This window comes from Benincasa hispida, chromosome 2 (genome assembly GCF_027475165.1).
Source record: "Benincasa hispida cultivar pf3 chromosome 2, pf3_genome.v1.1, whole genome shotgun sequence".
Lineage (NCBI taxonomy): Eukaryota > Viridiplantae > Streptophyta > Magnoliopsida > Cucurbitales > Cucurbitaceae > Benincasa > Benincasa hispida.
Window position 1 is genome coordinate 44,392,087 of NC_143479.1, and position 22,685 is coordinate 44,414,771.

The following is a 22,685-nucleotide window of genomic DNA, read 5'->3' on the forward strand; positions in this document are numbered from 1 at the left end:
GAGTTTGAGATCAATTCCATGCAAAGATCTTTCGAAGGGGGACACAAGCAAATAGCATGCGAGGCCGAGCATGAAATCCCACTACAGACCAACGAAGAAAACCATGGGATGTGTTGACACACGTCCCTCTCCCACTTACTATAAATACTTTCTCCATTCATCTTGATATTGACCTATGAAAACACCTTCCGAAGGGAGACACAAGCAAAATTGTACCACGAGGCCAAGCATAGATCTTATAGTGTAAACTTTTATGGAGAACGTGAAAGAAAAATGACATATCATATATATCTTTTTCCTTGTACGAAGAGTTTTAAACCTAGGGTTTATTACTTAGTAAATCTGGCTAATAATTTATCTAAGTCCGTTGTTAAATATGCCCAATATTACTCTTATATTGGATAGTTTGACAATATATGATTACTATTTATTGAACACTTTAATAGATCTAATCATGTATTGCATGCTTATAACATATTTGTCTAATTCACCTTCCAGGTCGGTTCTCAGGTAGAGGTATTTTGTTTTCGTTAGCTTAAATACCACAATCCTAGACAAAAACTTCCTTAGACAAAGGTTCCTTATAAATAAATATTTTATAAATTGAATCTTTTATTCTTTCAAATTAATCCTATTAAATAAAAAATAAAAGATTAACCTATTTGTAATCATATTAAAAATATTTCTAACACAAGCTAAGTCTAGATGAATTAAATCTAAATTAGATGGATCTTATGTTTGCATGCAACTCTTGATTATAGATTTTCATCTATTTCGTTAAACTTATAACTTTTGTAAAATAATGAATGGTTAAAACCTACAACATGCATTCTAATGACATTTACTAAATATAACAATTATATTTACTAAGTAATATCATGCTCAATATATCTCTATTTTCATCATATAATACAACAATTATATTAATCACTAATGAAAATCATACTAATCCATCATATAATATAACGTTTATATTAAACTATGACGCATGGATATGCTTATTGAAACGTGCAACTATATAATATAATATTTATATTAAATATGATGCATATATATGCTTATATCATACAATCATATAATTAACAATTATATTAAATATGATGCATGAAACATGTTTATACTAAAGTGAGATTTTAAATCTATATGACATACATTATGTAACATATATTGTTTAACTGTACAACACATGCATTAATTAAATAAACAGTGAAAATAGACCAAATTAAAAATCAATCAAAGTAATATAATCGTATTATATTAATTTAATTAATATAAAATTAAAAATTAAAAACATAAAATAAAACTCCAGCAAAAATCGCCAATCACAAGGATCGAACCCACAAATTGGAACCATCTTCATGTGCGCGTGCATTACTCGGAGCATAGCAACGCCATGGGGAGCGTAGCTACCTTGGCTTTCCTTGCGGTAATGTAATGCTATGTTGGGCTAGCTGTGCCACAGTGTAAGGCATAATGTAGCTACGATGTGCATTACGCTCAAGCACATAATGCTATTTTTTGCTTTGAACTTCATCTTAATTTGCTCCGTTTTTTATCTCTTTCCTCAGCAACTCTTTTCAAACTCAAGAACACGAACTTACAACCTCGGTAGTAGAAAATAAATGCATAAAAGCACCAGGCTATTACATTTTGATCTCATCAAAACACTAAACTATAGTGCCAAATTTCGAAAACATCTATTTCGCAATCCCAACATTTATAATGTAGAAATTCACACACTTTCTCTGGTTTTCGTTTCAAAATTTTCTTCTAATAGTTTGCAAGAAAAATATGATCTCACAAAACAAAGTATATCGTCGTTACATATCTCCATAATGATATGATGTTGTCCACTTTGGGCATAAACCCTCATGGCTTTGTTTTTGGTACCACCCCGAAAGATCTCATACCAATGGGAATAATTGTCCTTATTTATATACCCACGATCATTTCCTTCCCTAATCAATGTGGGATTTTGTTCGCACCCTAACTATTGTGTCTGAAAATTATGTCATATCATTACTGTTACCATTATGATAACTGATGATTACCATTGTTGTTACTGTTCTAGAGGAAAAATTATGAATTTTGACACTTTTATTGTTACTGTTATCGTTACCGTTTTCGTTTGACCCTCATTGTTACTGTTATCGTTACTATTATCGTTTGACCCTCAAAGGTATCGATAACGGTAACAGTAAATGTGATAAAATTCATAATTCTAAGTAAACGCGATCAAAAGCAATATAATTACATTTGCAATTTAGGCTCATTACATTTGATCTATCAATGAAATTTCATTATGATTACACCAATTCTCATTACAGTTTGGTAATCGTGGCGTAATTTCAAAATTTTCTCTTAGTCTCTTTACTTATTATTATTTTTTAATACAATAAAATGAAATGGCAATTATGCCCCTCAAATTACAATTATTTCCCTTTTGCCCTTCTTTCAATTTCAATTTGTTTATGGTTTGAAGGAAGTTTTACTAAAGTTATTTTAATATTAAACTCACCACTCATTGACTTTTTTAGCTCGTTCTTATTTTTTTCACCAGGTTACTCTTGAGTTTCAATAGGATTTAGCTGAACAGAAATTGGCACCTGTCTCATTATGGTATTGTGACATGTAGCTAAGCTTGAAGGTTTAATAAGAGCGAAATTGTTGAAATGTGTAAGTAGTATATTTAATTCAAGATAAGTTTCAAGTTCAAAGAGCATTTGACGATGGGCTCTATTACACGCTTAGGGTCTACTGTCATCACAATGGTCCTACAGGTTTAGGTAGAGTAATCAGAGTGGAGGTGTGACCTCAATAGGTGCACTCGAATATCTCAACTTAACACATCCTTAACATCCTCATCATGCACCAAACCCAATAGAAAGGAGATTCATAGCCACAAAAGAGAACATACAAAAGATGAGACTAAAGAAAAGCCTTCCAATTAAAGCGAGTTTGTAACGGACAATACTTTGTTATTGTTTATTTATATTTGATTTGATTTGGATGCGAAAGAGGGTACTATAATTCCTAAGAAATTTAAGTTCTATTAGGAGTTTCAACTTGTACGTGATTCGATGATAATTAGACTCTACAATCCAACAAAAAAGGAGGTTCTCAAAGTAAGATATATTGAACATACAAAGTCTGCAAATGACACCAACATCATTCAATTCTGTACTTAGTCTTTGGATTATCCGCGTTATCTTTTAAAGCAAGATAAGACATAAAGTAATTAGCTAACCCATCTGCTTTACAGTCATAATATATTGTTCCAAAATGTTATATATGAGGATACAAGATCATCTGTCAAAGTAGAGGTACATATTCAAACCAAATATAAGGCATATTCTAAGTCCAATGCCCTATCCATTGCTAAAATTCACCTCCATCTCAAGTTAAAAGTAGCCAAGTCTTTATTGTTTTTTAATAATTATTTTAATATGAATATTTGGTACCATGAGAAATTGGTTATGAACCACTACAAAAGCATTACTTTAATGGCTTTCTCTATATTTATATGACAATACGATATTCTCTACTTTAAACGTATAAATGGTTTTTTATTATGGAATTTTACGCATGAAAATGTATCTAAAATCTTCCCTCCATTTATAATCATTATTGAGATTATGTTTAGATTTGTGACGATAATCTTTTATTGAGTAGATAGAGAATCTCATAATGTTTATAAGATACCTGTATTGTTACTTCTACATTGCTAATTGGTTTTGAGATATAATCTTGTATTTACTTATTGTATCTTCTTTTGTGAAAAGGACTATTGGAATAACAAGAGTCTTTAGGTGCCCCAACCCATAGATATTCTCAATCCATAAAAAATTGAAATCAACTCATGAATGGTAAACCCAAAAATAGGCACCATATATTTTGATGGACAATGTTTATCTAATATATATCTTTTGATCACTCCCACATTGCCCACAGAGGTCAAAAGAAAAATATATTACCTTAGTACAAAAATGAGAACCTTAGCCATCGTTACGTAGGGATTTGGTTTGTGGTTTCTAAAAATTGTGCTTGTTTCATATAATTATTTATTCATGGTTTTCAAATTTTCTAAATAAATACATTTGAATCCTTAGTCAAATTTCAAAAGCAAAAGAAGTTTTTTAAAACTACTTTTTTTAAGTTAATTTTCAAATTTTGACTTAATTTTAAAAACATTCCTGAAATATACACAACAAAAACATAAAACGTCATAGTCAATAAAAGTGGTGTTTACAAACTTAATTTTCAAGAACAAAATGATTATCAAACAGAACTTAAAATCTTTACCATTTGAACCTTTAATTTTATACATTTATAGTTTCTAAATTAAGGGTGAAATAGAGAAAAGTTCAAAATCTTGTTTTTGAATTATAACCAAACTAAGAGCCAAGTAATATTACTCCACTCCTTCCTTTCTCTATCCATTAAATCAACTTGTCTTTCAACAAACAAGTAGCAGGTCATGTTTTGTGGCAGTCAAATGAGAATAAAGAGACCTCTGTCAATATTTAATGTGTGGTATATATTGTGTTGGAATGTCTTAAATCTGTCATCTGGTGCTTTGTTATTTAGCATATTTAATTATTTAGTTTATTTATACTTATGACCCTAAGATTTAGATGAGCGCACTATATAAACTTTCTAACCGTAGAGGTGTCATTCATTATGTATTATGTTACATTTTCCATAATAAAATTGTTCTCATTCTATCTCGTGGACGTAAATAACACACTATTACACGCTGTTCGTGAACCAGTAAATCCAGATGTTGATCTTCTCTATTTTTTTTTAATGTTTTTTTTTTTTTTTCATTCTTTATTTGTTGATTTTGTAACATTTTACATTATGCAATGAAAAAAATTAATAAAATTAGAGATATTTGATATTGTAAAGAATAAAATGAGATCACCCTTGATAGGCATGGAGTACAACTCTAGTCTACAAGTAAAGAAAGTGCGATTGTGATGTAGAAAAGTGAGCTAAAGAGGAATTCACCAAATAATAGAAAGACAATAACTTTGGAAATAGTCTCTAATAACTTTGGAAATAGTCTCTATCATTCCAAAGAAAAACAATATATATGAACAAAATCAAGATATGCAAAATAATAATCTGCCTCTCAAATTTCTATTTTAATTTATTATTATTATTTAATAATTTTCAACATTTGAATATTCGGTTTTCCATTCATAATGGTTTACATTGCAAAAGCTATATAAATAGGGGAAATGAAAGGGAATTAGGTTATAGCTACTTTAGAGAGTTAGAGGAGCAAAGATCATTTGTAAGTGGAGAGGAACATATTCAAACCATATTATAAAACATTAACCAACATATTCTAACTGTTCAAACTATAAATTCAATGGCTTTGTATCCATTTCTCCCTAGTCTACTTCTTGTCATTCAAGCTCTCTACAATGTTTTTTTAGAAATGAATATTGGTACTCTTGAGGATATTAATTTTGAACCATTGAATACTATTATTGGTTCTTAAGCCTATGCATTTGTAGAAGCCAAAAGGGAAATTAGTGTAAACAATGGGGAAATAGAAGAAAGAAAATATAATGAGAGCGAGTGTGAACCCATCAACTTAAGCTTTTGAGTTCAGTTGGTGATTTGACAATAATCATATATGAAGACTAATTTCTCACGAGATGTTTGGGACAATTGGTTACTATAGTTTATGGATTATAATAGTATGCAGGCTATAATAATAAATAGAGAGAAAGATAGGTAAGAAATAGTAAACAACGTAACATAGAGTGAATTTCAAATAATATTACAATCAATTAATCGAATGTTATAAATAGTTGTAAACGTCATTATTATTTTTGGAGTCCAAAACATGGATAGTCCACTTCACTGAATTTAAGTTAGAGGGTCAAACAATCCCTTTGAGTTAATTACGTATGAGGGTAAAAAGGGTTCATTAGAGAGGCATCTGTAAAGGAAAGTTGATCATTTATTGTGGGATGATCCTAACCTAAAGTTCAATTTGTAAGAGGAAATTAAAGCTGGCACCTTTGAGCTAGTAATTTAAATGGAATAAACAAGAGGTTGTACAAACACTAAAAATTAATTCATGAGCTTAACTTTAGATTTAATAAAACAGGGCATAACAAATTCAAGAATATTTCTTTGTACGTCTCTTTGGCATGTTCCCAATTAACCTCAGCTTTATTTTCAATTTAATCTTTTTTATATATATAGCACAAAGTACAAAAGTTAGAATATATTGTTAATACATACCAAAACATTTTGCTCCATAATCCATAAACTTAATGCTCTTTGTAGCAAAATACCTTCTAATAATAAGAAGAAATGGAAAACTTTTCCCATTCTTGTCTAAAGGTAAGTTTTTCAGATTTTGAAAACATTAATTTTACCATAATTTTCAAATGTATGTCAGAATTCTTATATATTTTTTAAAAACTAAAGTAGCATATTTTTCATTATACCTTTACAACAAGGCATGTGAGAAGATATTGTAGCTTGGTTTTCATTTGGCATCTTATTATTCTTATAATAAATTTGAAAAATGGATTGCTATATGTACATACAAATATATATATATATATAATATAATATACTTTCTTTTGGGGTATTTTTCTAATTCTACTTTTGAAAAAACTATTCCCTAACAGCTTCAGAACAAGTTAAATGAATGAAATAATATTTCACAAAAGAGAACCTGAAGGACATTGGTTATAGAAGATGGATGGCCAAAAATAAAACCAGCTAAAAAGAAAAAAAAAACAAAAAATTAGATGGAAAAAATAGGGCATCTAGAATTTGTGCAAGGAAAAAAAATATATATAAATGTGATTACTGGGTATAGAGGCAAACCTGGTTGGCAAAGCAGCTAATTTTTTGATGCCTCAGCAGATTTTGGCAGAGAAGTCCCATGATCACCAAGTTTTATGGAATCAGAATATGTCTAATGTTTGATTCTTGCTTGCAAACTTGTAATGATTTTTGTTCCTTTTTTCTTTTTCTTTTCAAGTTGGGGATTCAATTGATTTGAAAGGCGATTTTTTTTTTTTTAATAGTTTGTAATTTCTAACACAGAATATATATGAAATAGTAAACAAAGGAAAGAGAAAGTAATCCAAATGAGTGGTTAGTAATATTAATGGGTAACAAAAATGACGTTTTCAGGCATGTTCGAATTATTAGGAGAGCAAACGAAGTCCACGTTGGTTAGAGAACGAAATGATCATTGGTATATAAGTGAGAACAATTATTTCTATTATTATAAAACCTTTTGAGGTGAAATTAAAAGCAAATATCATTGAAGAGATATGTGGAGATTCATTGTCTTTATCACGAACATTACAACCTTTTTGCATTGATGTTATGTTTAATTTAAAATTTTCACCTAAATGCTTAAGTTAATGGATTATAATGTAAATTTAATAATTAATATGCATTCTTAGGGTTAAAATACCATTTTGTTCTCTATTCTTTGCGCTTTGTATCATTTTAGTGTATATACTTTCGAATGTCCAAATATAGTCGTTCTACTTTTAATAAATCCTTAAGTATAGACACTCATAAACAGTGACACATCTCTATATTTTAACAATGGTTTTTTAAATTCATGAGAACTAATAGAATTTAGGTCGAGAAAGATAGCTCTTTTATATATATTATATTTGATTGACGGAAGACCTTAGCAACTTGAGTATTTATTGACTATGAATTTGGTAATATTATGTTCAATATAATGTCTCATCTAAATTGTGAACCGTATAGATGTATAAAAATACTACTAGACAGATATTTAGAACTCGAGTTAATATATTTGCCTTTAGAACTTTTCTGTAGATGTGGAGTTGATGAAGCCCTCAAATTCTTAAGCATTTTATGTAATGCTCAATGTTTTTTTTTTTTTTTTTTTGGAAAATTACTCAATCAATGTGACTTGATTTATGACTCTGATTGGTCCATTGTGTGATTAATATAGATATGATAAACTTTATAAAAGTTGGCTTTCAATGGCTGAAATTGATACCATATGGTTTAGGAATATATGCAATACCACATAACCCTATAACCAAAATGAAGGCCCTCCCACTCTAATGGATGCAAAAATCTTAACTTTAACTTTACCTTTAGCGGAGTACTGAACATACACCTCTCAACACGTGCCTTGCACGCTTCTCAAGATATATTTTTATGCAAAATGTTTATTATATAACTACTTTTTTATTCTCTTTAGAATCATGTTTCAAGTGCTTAAAAAAATATTTTCAAATAAAAAAAAAAACATGTTTTAATATTTAAAAGGTCAATCTATATAGACTTTTTATCTTATACAGATAGTGTGGTTCTCTATCTTATTCAAATCTAATATTCTATTTAGACTGTACCTAATTCTATGCATACCCTTTCTTTTACTTAATAAAAAAATAATAATAATTTAATTTATAAAAAAAAAAGTTGTCACATAGCAGATATTTATTGGGATGTTGTTTGAGCTACACAAGATTGGGTATAGCCGAGAGTACCCAATTTTTTTTTTTAATTCTCAACATACGATAGTGTTCATTAGACTTGCATCAAATTTTTTTAATTGATATTTAGATTTTATGAGCTTTGATAAATATAAGATACATTTCAAAATCCATTAATATCTTACAAGAAGTCTCTGTAATTAGTCAAAAACACTCTTTACCACTATCTTCAATTTTAACAAAATACTACTATTTAGAAACAACCCCTTTAAAGAAGACATGTCAAACACACATTTTAGAGAAGTGAATGGATGACAACAATCTTCAAGTTGGAGTACATTTTCAAACAACTGTCAATAACATTTCATTTGGTTACTTTTACAATTGACAGTACCCAAAAAAAAAAAAAAGTATTGACAACATAATATTTTATGTCATTATATATAATAGATATGCTCCAACACACATCCCACAAAGCCATTGAATTGTCAACAATTGTTCTTTCTCTCTAGCTCCCTTTTTTCTCTCTTTTAAGCAATGGAAATGGGGTGTGATGAAAAAGTAGGGGTAATGAAGAGAGGGTTTCTATGGATGAAGAGTTTAGTTGAAAAATTAGTGGAAATTGGAAGCAAGACAAAAGCTTTGGGGAAAGATGACCCAAGAAGGGTTATTCATGCACTAAAATTAGGGTTTACACTCACAATTGTCTCATTATTTTACTATTACAAACCACTTTATGACAACTTTGGAGTTTCTGCAATGTGGGCTGTCATGACTGTTGTTGTTGTTTTTGAATTCTCAGTAGGTATGATTACGTTTTTTTTTTTTTAAGGTAACTTTTGGCTTTTTGACTCTCTTCTCTTGTTGTTGTCTTTGAATTTTCAATGAGTGTTTATCACTTTTTTACACTTCTTTTTACCCACCATCTATGAATAAAGTTAATTAGCCATGTGGCCACATTGTTTTTTAACTTACCCAAGGAAAATAAAATTCAGGAATCTTCAAGTTTTATTTGCTTTGGAACTAGTTAGCACAAGTAAGTTTTAACTTTATACACATTCTTTAAGGAAAAAAAAAAGACACTATTAATAAAAACAAACTATTTATGGTTAGAAGTGTTTTTAAAAATAAGTGATTTTATAATAATTAAAATCACTTTTTTTATATTCAAATATAACTCCAAAACATGCAAAATTTTTCGTTACAATAATGAATTTGAATGATGAAATGTATATTTTTGGAACGATTTAAAATTAAGCAAAAATGGTTTTAACTGTTTGAAAAAGTACTATCAAATATGTCGTTTTATCTAAAACACACTTGATATTTGAAATGCAATATAATGTTCATGAAGCATTAGAATGCAATAAATGTTTTTAAATAATTTTAAACTTATTTTAAGTGAATAGTAGCATGAGAAATATGAGTTTTATGCATATATTCTAATGAGGCATTGCATATTATGATTCAAAATTTTCAGGGGCAACCCTGGGAAAAGGGTTGAATAGGGCAGTTGCAACATTGCTTGCTGGTGGTTTAGGAGTTGGAACTCATCACTTGGCTGCCTTATCTGGACATGTTGGCCAGCCAATCATTACCAGTATCTTTGTCTTTTTAATAGGTAAAGTATATTTAATTTCTTTGTAATTTAAATTTTTATAAAATCAACTTTGAAGATTATGTATGTTTCGATTCAAGTTTTTAAAATCTAACTTTTTAATCCCAAGGTTTATTAATGTATATATTTTTTTTTTTTTATCACAATGATGTGGCATTTTTAAATTAGAAAAATTATTTAAAAACTTCTCTCTTCTTTTCTGTCTTAATTTTCTTTCCTCTCCCCCACTGCAAAAAAGTGACTTCATATTTTCAAACTTTCCTCATATCAGTTTCCTATTAAACAATGACCTGCAAAAGTTTTGTTTATTATAATTTTTTAAATTTATTGAAAATATTTTAAAAAATAACAAAATATCATTGTCTATCAATTATAATGAACATCTATTAATGTATACTAATAGACGATAATATTTTACTATATTTGTAAATAAGTTGATCCACATCATATTTGAAACTTTCCTTTTAGTAAATAATTTATTTAATTTATCACTTTTTCAATAACTATTGATGAACAGAGGATGAGAGAGAAAGAAGAAGAAGAAGAAGAAGGGGATTGGAAGATAGCAAGTAGGGGAGAGAGGATAGAGAACTTTTTTTAATTATTTTTCTAATTTAAAATGTCATTTCATATTAAAATAATAAAAAACTACTTTATTAACATACTGTTAAAAGTTCACTAGAAAATATACTTTGAAAATAATCATACATCAAATATATTATTAGTTTTTTTTAGGGAGGATTTTGACTAAGGAGTATGATGAATATATTTATTGGAGTATAAGATTATATTAAAAAATTAATGACATGCCTTTTTAAAGTGTATATACGATTGTAAGTGTTTTATTTTTTTAAAAAAATTGTCGTGTGTTTTTGAGAAATTTTGTAAAGAGTAGTGGTGAAAAGTATTTTTCACAAATTGAAAGTGTTCTTTTACTAACTTTTGATAATTATTAGTTGTTTGAAAAATAATTCTAAAATCAGATAAAAAAAAAAACTGACTTTAAAGTGTGTTTTTAGAATAAATGTTTAACTATTTCAATTGTTCTTATATAATAAGAAGTTAGAAACTTTTTTTTTTTTTTAATTTCTTAAAAGGCATGTGCCAATTCATAGTAAAAGTTTTATTGATTTTAATTTGATTTTTAAAGTAAAAATGTTTCAATATATATATCCATCAAAACTTTCTATTTTATCAGAAAAGTAATTCCATTTTGGGTATTTAGGGAATTTCATTGATTTTGAAAAACCCCAATCCTTGATCCACCCCATTATTTCACAAAACCCACTTCCCTCCTACCAAAAAATTTACCATTCATATACTGTTTTATCTTATTCAAACTCTACTATCTATCTAATACAATCAACCAATACTAGTAAAAAAAAAGGCAATTAATGCTTGAAATGATAGACAACTTTTCTACTGTATAGAAAAATGAACCAAAATATTCATAAATAATAATAAAATATCATAATATATTTGTGATAGACTGCGATAAACAACGATAGATTACTATTTGTGTCTATCCTTTTAACAATTTTATCATTTAAAATAATTTTTCACTTTTGAAGGGGATAATTTAACCCAACCTTAAGGATTAAATGAAATTTATAAAACCAATGACACGATTAAAGTAAAAAAAAAAAAAAAAAACATACAAAGGAGTTTATAGAAAAGAATAAACAAAATTAGATGTGAAATTAAATGCATTAGTTCCTTAATTAATATAATTTAAAATCACATCAACCCAAAAGCAGGGTCGTTTGTGATAATAATTTGATTATTGGTTTTTAATGTTGAAAAAATTATCATATAAAATTTTGTTTCTATTAAGTTTCTTTGGTTTGTTATTCACTTTTCACAAATGTTTTCAAAAACCAAATCAAAATTCAAAAACTAAATGGAAGTACTTTAAAAAAAAAAATATATTATTGTTTTAAGAATTTGACTACAATTTTCCAATTGTTTCTTTAAGAAATATGAAAACCATGGTATGAAATTTAGAAGAAAACAAGCATAACTTATGAAAAACAGAAAACTAAAAGAAAAATCGTTATTGAAAAAAAAAATGTTTTAAATACCCAACTATTGAAAATATTTTCAAATATAACAAAATATCACAGTCTATCAGTGTCTATCAATGTCTATTAGTATCTATCAGTGATAGACAGTGACATCTTGCTATATTTATAAATATTTTGATTTATTTTTCTATATTTGAAAACATCTCTAAAAAAAATTAGAGCTTTAAGTTGACCGGGATTATAATAAAATTTAATTATACCAATACTTTAACATGGATAAACCCAATCACAATGTTACGAATGATTTTATTCTGGTGTTGAACAGCCTGTACATTGACGTTTATGAGGTTCTTTCCAAGCATCAAAGCAAAATATGATTATGGAATGATGATCTCCATTTTAACATTCTCAATGGTATCAATATCTGGGCTTCAAGATGATGAAGTCTTTTTGCTTCTTGAGAAGAGGGTTTCAACAATCTTCCTTGGTGTCTGTGTTTGTGTTGTCATTTCCATTTCTGTTTTCCCATTTTGGGCTGGTGAAGATCTCCACAATCGCATTGCTCTCAACATTGAAAACCTAGCACTCTTCTTTGAAGGTATACATTTATATTTATATTTACAAACTGTACTCTTAAGTGTTATTTTATATAGTTATTACCATTGTTCTATAAAACTTCATGACTATTATAATAGTATAGGTGTATGATGACGGATTATAAATCGTATGTCATCTTAAATAATAAACAATATAGGGTTGAAACTTATTTGCTTTTGAAATGGACTAGAAGTAACTCTTAACTTACTAAAGATAATTAGATTAACTTACTTTTCCGTAAATTGGAGAGCTATTTTCGAGCATGCTCAAACATAAAATGTAAGAAAATTCAACACCCAAGTTAAATAGTTAATTTGTTTTAAGTTATTTGGAGTCGGGAAAGAACAAATTTGAAAACAACTCATATATTTTTTCTTTTATATAGATATTTTCATTCCTCCCCCACTCCCTATTTGTCCAATTCTTGCAATGATCCAACAACCAAACAAGACTCAAAACTTCGAGTTAGTATAAAATTAAATCCCATCAAGTCCGACTAAGAAACAAAGGAATATCAACTTTGATCTTGGAGAATCTTATCAACCGTCCACAACAAATAAACTAATTTGAACTCCGTTCATTTATCATGCTTCGAAACTTCACCCAACTAAACAAAAATATTCTTAGAGAACTATATATTACAGGACATCAATACACAATAGAAGAAACTAATTATGATAATTAAAAGAAAAATGATAATTGTTTTAAATAGTAAAACTATTGATAATATTTTCAAGTATAACCAAATGCCACTCATTATCGCAGTCTATCACTGATAGATAGTGACGTTTTGTTATATTTATAAATAATTTAACTCATTTTCCTTTATTTGAAAACAACCCGAATAAAAAAATGGAGGGGTTTTTTCTTTATATATTTGATTAAATTGTCTTGTGTAGAAACTATTAAAAAAGATTTTGCAATATTTTGACAGGATATGGATCAGAATACTTCAAAACGTCACAAGATAGAGAGGCCAACAAAGACGAAAAACTTATTCAAGCATATAAAAGTGTTCTCAAATCAAGTGGCATTGAAGATACATTGGTATATATGCTTCTCTCTCTCTCATTTTTTTATTAATTCAACAATTATGAGAGTGAATGTTACCATTCACATTTGGAATTGTAATTGGTGTCATATCCATTGAAGTTTATGTTTGGATCTTCCTATTCGGAATCTTTATTTTATTGAAAAAATACAATTTTCGTCACTCGATTTTGGTCTTATTTCTGTTTGGTTTTTAGATTTCAAAATACAGTTTTAATCCTTAAGTTTTAAGTTCAATTTTAATTTAGTCCATAATGTTACACTTTAATTAGTCATTAAGTTTTGAGTTTTGTTTAAATTTGGTCTCTATGTTTTAAGATTTTTACTTTGAAACTTGTTTCCTAACTTTTCACTAAATAATCACTTTCAATTTTGACATCAATGTCTATTTATTAATTGATAATAAGTGTGAAGTGAAATTTTAAAATTATTTTTAATAGAGATGGAAAAGATAGTGAAATTTAATTAATTATAATTATTTAGAGTGAAATTTAGTTAACTATAATTATTTTATTTCTGTTAATTATAATTAATAAACGTTAACACTAATTATTAAAAGTGAATATTTAGTGAAAAATAGATCGAAGGTTAAAAGTGTAAATCTTAAAATCTATGGATCAAATTGAAATAAAATTCATATCTATAAGAGTAAAATGTAATATTTTAAAACTTAAGGATTAAATTAAAATCAAATTCAAAACTTTAGAACTAAAAGTATAATATTTTGAAATCTAGGAACGATACTAGAAGAAAAGGATATATATGTCAAAATTTTATATATATTTGTGATAATGACACTTTTTACAGTATAATTTTGCAAGGTGGGAGCCTGGCCATGGATGTTTCCAATTTCGTCACCCATGGAAGCAATACCTTAAAATCGGAGCCCTAACTCATCAATGTGCCTTCAGAATTGATGCCCTTCATCGCAATCTCTCTTCTTCTAATTTCCAAGTAATATTCTCTAGCTTCTCTTATAGATTCTCGTTAAAATATCATTTTGGTCCTTATTTTAGGGTTGTCTTTCATAATCTCAATAAATTTTTAAAATAGTCCATATGTTCTTAAATGGTATTCAGTTTATCCTTTTTATTTTCTTTAAAAATTAAAATTTTTAGACCCTTAACATCAATAGATAACAATTTAGTCCTTGAACTTTAATTGGTCATATGATTTAGTTCTTGTACTCCAAAATTTGTAACGATTTAATCTTTATCCTAAAACTTTTCATCAGATTTTAAGTGTCAAATTTTATTATGCAACGCCTTAGTATCTTTATAGCTTATAAATAAATTTGATTACCGATTAGTTTATCAATCTGCATGTAGAATAAGTTGTATTAAACCATACTAATGTTTTTCATGACGAGTTAAATTGATTCTTATTATAGCTCATGAACTAAATTGTCACAAATTTGATAAGGGCTAAATCATTACCAACTAAAGTTTAAGGACTAATTTATTACTTTCATAAAAATAACAAATTATAAGCCACCAAAAGGAATTCCAACGATATATAATCTTCCTAAGCCACCAAAAGGCCATTCTTTTCTTCTAAGAATTGCCATTAATTAGTCTAAGGTTTATGGATAAACCGTTAAATCATCAATTAATCTAAAATCTTATGTTGATCAATGCAAGTAAATTTAATATTTTATCAACACTTTTTTCTCCATTTGTGGGCTTGAAAATTTGTTGAAATCCCAACCAATAGAATCTAATATTAATCAAGAAAGAAATGACTCTGCAAGAGTTTGAATTCAGTACTCTATATGCTTTAATAATATATTAAATCACTAATCAACTCAAAAGCTTTGATGGTTTAGGGTTTAAATTTAATACTATATCAACACCATAATCCAAAATCCGTTATCATTCTTTCTAAGCCACCAAAAAGGTTTTTTTCCCTCTAAAAATCACCATCAATTGTTGTGATGTTGTAGGTTTCACAAGAGATTAGAAGAGAAATCCAAGAATCATGCATGGAGATGAGTATAGAATCAGGGAAAGCACTAAGGCAGCTGGTTTCATCCATAAGAGAAATGACTCAACCAACTCAAGCAGAAATTCACACACACAACTCAAAAGCAGCTGCCAAAAAGCTCAAAGCCTCACTTAGATCATCACGCTTGTGGGAACATTGTGATCCCTTGACACTCATCCCAGCAGCCACCATCGGTTCGCTGCTCATTGACGTTGTCGATTGTACTGAGAAAATTGCAGAGGCTGTTCAAGAACTTGCATCTTTGGCACATTTCAATAGTGCCAAACCTGGTGTGGTGTCTTTGGAGAAATCAGAGGCAGTTATACAAATTGAAAAGGAAAAAGTGCAGCCTAATATTGGTATTTCTTTTGTTACAATACCAATCAGTACAGGGTGAAATTGAAAGTGTAATTATATTGAAATGAAGCTAACAAATAATCATCTTTGGTTTTTACTTTTTATGATTGTAGTAAAAGCTGAGGTTGATATTGTAGGTTGATCTTCAAAGAGCTTATTTTGGGTAGTTTTATAACAGTGATCCAAAATAAACATCATATTATTTATATTTTCAGTTAAGAAGTAGATTGTTGTGATAGTTATATATTTATAAAACACAACAGATAGATTCCTGCTTAGGGTGTGCTGTAAATGTTGAACTAATAAGGGTAGGATTTTTTAAACTTGAGATGATTAACCCATTGTCATTAAATTTTAATGGGAGTTAAGTTGGAGCTTTTTGTTTTTCTTGTAATTTTTTTTCTTTTGGCCAAACTGCCAATTGATCTAGGGATCAATGTGACAAATTGATATGGATTTATGATAGGAACCATCTGACAAACAAAGAATAAAAAATAAGAAAAAGATTGGCGTGTAGCTAATGAAAATTGATACTTGTTGGGAATTTATACTAACATATAAACTAAATGTAGAAACTAAATTATATCTAAACTTCTCACTTCCATAGGTTAGAGTCAAAAATATTATCTATAAAAATATATTGATTCCTCCCAAACTCGGGACTATGTCATTTTGCAACCGTAGCTTCTATTATTATGGAGATTGTAAAAAGTTGTAAACTTATGCTACAAATCTCTTCTAAATAATCCAACACGAACTATTTGATTCTCTATAGTTATTTAGAATTAACAATAAAGAAGCATATGAACCCTACCAAATCAGAAAGTAATTTTTCGTTCTACCGCAGAGAAAGCTTCTATCGTTTCTCTTCTATTAATTTGCTAAGAGTGTTGTTCTTCACACATCAAAAACAAAAGACATATATATATAATTTGCAGAGTGACCTAAAGCCCAAGTGGGCCTTCGATGCAATGGCCCAATTTGAAGATGCACATGGCTTCATCATGAATTTTAATTCTTTCATTTTTGACTGACTGATATCAAATATATATAATCCACAATTCTAATAGTACTGCTGATAATCATATATATCGATATGTTCACCAAGCCAGTTCTACATGGCAAGTTTCAACATTATTGCTTGTACTTTGCTAAATGTTTTAAGTTGTTAATGATCCCTATGAAATATTATAAGGCAGGAAAAAAGTTGGGTACATCTAATAAATTTTGGAAAATTGCACAAACTACCCCTAAAGTATGAGGTTTGTTACAATTACACCCTTAATTTTTTAATTTGATCAATCACCTCCCCTAGACTTTGTAAAGTATTATAATCAACCCCTTAGTTTAAAATTGGGTGACTCACATATGTAGGAGAAGGATAAATTTGTCATAAAAAACATGTTCATTTATCCGGTTGAACGTTACAAGAAATCAAAGAGGAAGAGGAAAAGGTGACATATTTAGTGAAAAGAGAGAAGTGAAGATACTTTCTCTTTTAAGAACCAAACCCTTTTGTTTTGATGTACTCATTTCTTCTACATGGAGGCACATGCATATTCCTGTTTTGCATGGACTCTTTTATGGCAGAGAACATGAGTTTCACCACCAACTTCATCTCTTCCAATTTTTTTGTTGAAAATCTTTGGAAATATGCTGAGTAATGTTATGTATTTATTGGTTAGATGGCCAATTTCAAATTCTCTACTATTTCTATAATGTATCAGTTTCCACCAAAATTGACGTCGATATACTCATGGTCACCTACCAAAAATGATTGGAGTTTTTCCATCTTCGATTTGCATAGACCTGCTTGCATTCAACGAATAATGAATTAAACTACTGTTTGAATTTCTTTTCAATATTCCTCTCGTTCTTCCTAAAATTCAAAATCTCCCTATATTTCAGCTTCAACGAAGTCGAATTCCCATCCTTCAAGCGGCCATTCTCATACCCAAATTCAAAGAAATTTGACCGATTTAATTCTCTGTTGGTGAAGAAGATCTGTGTTTGAATTGGTTGAGACCGTTGGGCATTTCTTCCATCATCATTAGAGCCTATATTTTACAACATTGTCTCGTGAGGAAGTATCTTCACTTCTCCCTCTTTTCACTAAATCGATCACCTTTTCCTCTTCTTCCTTGATTCCTCAGTAAAACTCATCAAGATGAATGAACATTTTTTTCTTATGACAAATGTTCCCTTGTGTGAGTCACCTAATTTTAACCTAAGGGGATGATTGTAATACTTTACAAAATCTAGGAGAGGTGATTGATCAAATTAAAAATTTAGGGATGTAATTGTAACAAACCTCATAATTTATGGATGGTTTGTACAATTTTCCAATAAATTGTATATTACATTTGGTGCACATTATTAGGGAAAAACGTCATACTTCTACCACAAGAATAGACATAAAATAATTGAGAAAGTAAAAGAAATTAAACAACAAAACTTAGAAACATGAGAACTTAATTACTTGATAAACTCCAAAACCAGAGAAAAATTAAACCAGAATCCACCATAAAGAAATCGAATATGTGAAAATGGTTTAGAATCACAAAAATTATCTCCTTGATTCCAATTATAAGATCACTCTTTCAAAACTTTTGTATCACTCACACCCTTTTTTTCCTTCTCTCAAACTAAAGAATACAAAAAGAAATTTAACTAAAGTGAGGAGTTTTTTGTACCGATGACCTTTTCGAGAGGATCCTTATGATTGATGACCCACCCCCATAAATGTATAAAATATATATACTCTTCTGTTTACATCATAATGCACTATCACTTTTTTTAAAATTTCGCGTAGGGATGGTCATGTGTATTGTAGCCCTAATGCGATGACCATCTTTATTGCTATTTTTATTTTTCTACTGTGTTAGGGAAAAATGTTAGGCTACGATAAATACAGTCATCCCGCAATAAGTTATAAAATACGATAGTGCGTTATGACGTAATAAAACGATTATATTTCATAAGTTTGTGAAGGATAGGTCATTAATGATAAAGGCCCTCCTAAAAGGGTCATCCGTACAAAAATCTTAAAGTTAGCACACCAAAACATAAGGTGTTTCCAACTGGGACGATTTGAAACTAAAGTCATATACTCTTTTTATAGTGTTTGGAACCCCTCACTTCCTTGAACTGTTTCAATGTGGGACAATTGCACTTATAATATTTTGCTAAAACCCACAAAATTCCACCTCAATAAGATATTTTGAAGAATCCACAACTTCTACTACAATCATCATGTTCATCAACAATCATAATTCTCAACTCAAAGAACTATAACCACTCCATCATAAGAGTAGACAACTTCGAAAGAAAACCTTCTAAGATTTTTTCTTCTAAGTCAGATGTCGATAAACACTCCTAAAATTTATGATGTATGCAAATTCCATCTACTTGTTTTTCTTAAAGTTCTTCAGTCATCGACATAACTTCCAGCATATAGCTTGCACAACCTCTAAGGTAATGCACATGTGCTATCCTATGGAACTACTAATATCATATCCTCTATCACGGTAAGTGAACATACCATAAAGATTAATATTATGTCTTTCTTTAGTGAATGTCACTATCTCCCCTAATGAGAAAGACTACGTCAAAATTTGATCGAGAGTACTTTGACGAATCTATTCTGTTAGGATAACCTTTACACTCCATTAGACAGAGCATCATCACCGCTCAACTCTTTAGGAACACCATTCCTCGGTCTTCAATTCCCTTAAAGCCCTTGTGTAACTCAAATTGTAATAACACATCCTTGACTTGCATTTGCCACAAGACAAAGATGATCATGGCACCAAATTTTTTAACATCAAACTTTATTGGACTCATAAAGTTTGACTCATCTGATTTAGTTCTAGTAAATAAGCAAATAGTAAACAATCCACGTTATTGTAATATGTTTCAAAATTTCTTTTATGATGTGGATGTTCAGATAATGCTGCAACCACATAGCACATTCAAAAATAAATATGAATCCAGAGCTTGGTCGAGCGAATTTTGTAGCCTAAATCTAGATCAAATAATTAAACCGTTTAGTAGTGGTAGCATGGATCCAATGCAAGGAGCCGTTAAATTTGTTTTGATGTAAGGAAATTTAAATAACATAAAATAAAAGCACAAATTAAAGGTTTAGTAAATTATATGAGAAGGCCTAATTTGGATTGTATAGAATTTTCCCTTTTCAAAATATTTGATCATTGAGTTCTCATTACCAAAATTAATTAATTGCTTACTCCTAACCAATTCAATTAAAAAAAAAACTAATTAAATTGTCATAAACAACTAACTAGTCCAATTCGAAAAGATGAAAAACATGCATATTTAAATTATCCTAATTTCATTAAGATTTAGGGAGTGTTAGATGAAATATTTAACCTTCAAGTGCTTAATTAAATATTCGTTTGGTTCAATTCTAAGTTGGTTAGAACAATACTAATCTCAATCAATTTGTAGGCCAACCTAACCTATCGCTTTCTGTGGATCAACATACAATCAAGTATCACAAATTGAACGTTAGTCAAAAGCAATATCATATAAACCCCAATCCCCAATATCATACAATCCCAAGTAGGATGAGCATGAGGCGCGCGCATAGGAAAACAGCGTGGGTGCTAGTGGGCATGGCATGTGGGCAGGGTAGGCATGCCGTGCGCTCAAGGAAGCATTAAGTGGGCATGGGATGTGCTCGTGGGCAGTGTTGGGAGAGCATGGGGTGACCGCGTGGTGGGGTTGAATAGGTGTGGGGCATGGTATACCCGTGGGATAGGGCAAGGTGGGCATAGGGCACACACACAAGGGGTCTGGTTGGGCATGGGGCACACACACAAACGTGTTGGATAGGCATGGGGTTTGTACACAAGCAAGCAGAGCGGGCATGACTGGACATGGAGTGCACATTGATCAGGATAATATTCCATTAAACACATAATTGAATCCAACAAATACACGAATTTGGTTAAAAAAAACTCATAAATACATGAAAATTAGGAAAACTCCTAAAACCCAAAGCTAGAAAGTATTACTTACCCTATAATTGACATGTCGATCAATGGGTTTGATTTTGATTATATCTATTGGGTAGAAATAAGAGAAAAATAGAGAGAAACGGAATTCTAATCGGCAGAAATCGAAGAGTCCTTGACCTAGGCAACTAAAATTAGTATTTATAAAATCGTGATAGCGACGCGACGCTGGATGGAAATTCGCGCGCGTCCAAACATTAAAGCGTCGTCGTACTCTAAGACAATGTCATGCTACCGTGTGTTTTTCATGAAATCGAGTATTCTGACTTTTTCAGGGCAAGCACGATGCCATAGAGCCTCGCAATGCCGTGAAGGTAGGGACAAAATTGTAATTCTTCGTTCTTCCTTTTCAGTTGAAGCAATTCAACTTCATTTTAACGTGTTTTAACTCCATTTTGTCACTAACGCTCGGTTCTATCTTTAATTTTCTCGAAACCTATAAAATAAAAAATAGACATGTAAAATCCAAGAATAATCCCAAATTAAGTGAGACAAGATAGCACATTTTCCCAACTTAATTCCTTATCATCCTCGAGCAAGGTAGTATAAAAGCACACAATCATACACATATATGTTCGCTCCAATTGCCTGGTTCGTTACTCCAGTTTCAATAGTCCTCTAAGATTTAACTTGTATTCAATACTGTAATCAATTCATAATCAATCAATGAAGCACAATTTAAAACTAATTCTAAACTTATTCATGCAAAAGTGAGTTTAATGCCCTTCTAATAAAGTTTAAGCATCTTGGAATAGCATTAAATGGCTCTCAATTGTTTTTCCTTTACACTGGCTTAAACACGAGCTATCAAGCATCAAAATAATAAAAATGGCAATATGTTAATTAAGGTATATGAAAATTTAATTATAGGGATCCCTAGACTTGCATTTATTTTACCTCGGGGTACTAGCTTTCACACATCCCTATAGGGAACTATACTCATTATTTTCTCGCGAGTGTTCTTCCTACTCCTAGTCATGTATAACACTACAAGTTTGAATTTTTCTTTCACATAATATTTTCTTTTCCGTACAACATTTTTTCTATTTACAATTTTTTTTTTCAAACAGACAAATAAATCATTTTTACTCCTCAGTATTACATTACAACCTATCATGCAAGACACTATCTAATCAGTAGGGTCTATTGGAGTGACAACAAAAATACAAGCTAAGCAAAAATAATTCTGAGCATAAAAGACCTAATGCAGGCAGACAAAGAAGTTAAATGTGCATGAAAAATAAGAAATTTTTTTTAAAAAAGACTAAAAACATGATTATTCATCTCAAACATCATTTCATACAAATTAAAATCACAAGGAAGTGCGTTATCAACTAGTAATAACGAACCAAGCAAAATATGAGTAAACATACAATTAAGCACACAAATAGAATAGACTGAGCTCAAATGCTCAAGGGCTCCAAGCCAGAATATAGACATCCCCCGCCCTCAACTTAAAATCTAACATTGTCCCTAATGTGATAAAGAATTAAAAACAAGGGACAAAATAAAAAGGAAACAGAAATCTTCCCTGAAACTTTGACACACT

General features: G+C 29.7%; 1 protein-coding gene across 1 annotated transcript; it reads left to right on the forward strand.

Annotated features, from left to right (window-relative positions):
- Positions 1 to 8,964: 8,964 nt before the first annotated feature.
- LOC120071902 (aluminum-activated malate transporter 2-like) lies at positions 8,965 to 16,307 on the forward strand. The gene is made up of 6 exons (XM_039024317.2): positions 8,965 to 9,276; positions 9,952 to 10,092; positions 12,439 to 12,711; positions 13,645 to 13,757; positions 14,568 to 14,714; positions 15,703 to 16,307. Exons 1-6 carry the CDS (start codon positions 9,009 to 9,011, stop codon positions 16,138 to 16,140), a joined length of 1,380 nt encoding a protein of 459 aa, XP_038880245.1. The 5' UTR covers positions 8,965 to 9,008; the 3' UTR covers positions 16,141 to 16,307.
- Positions 16,308 to 22,685: the final 6,378 nt, after the last annotated feature.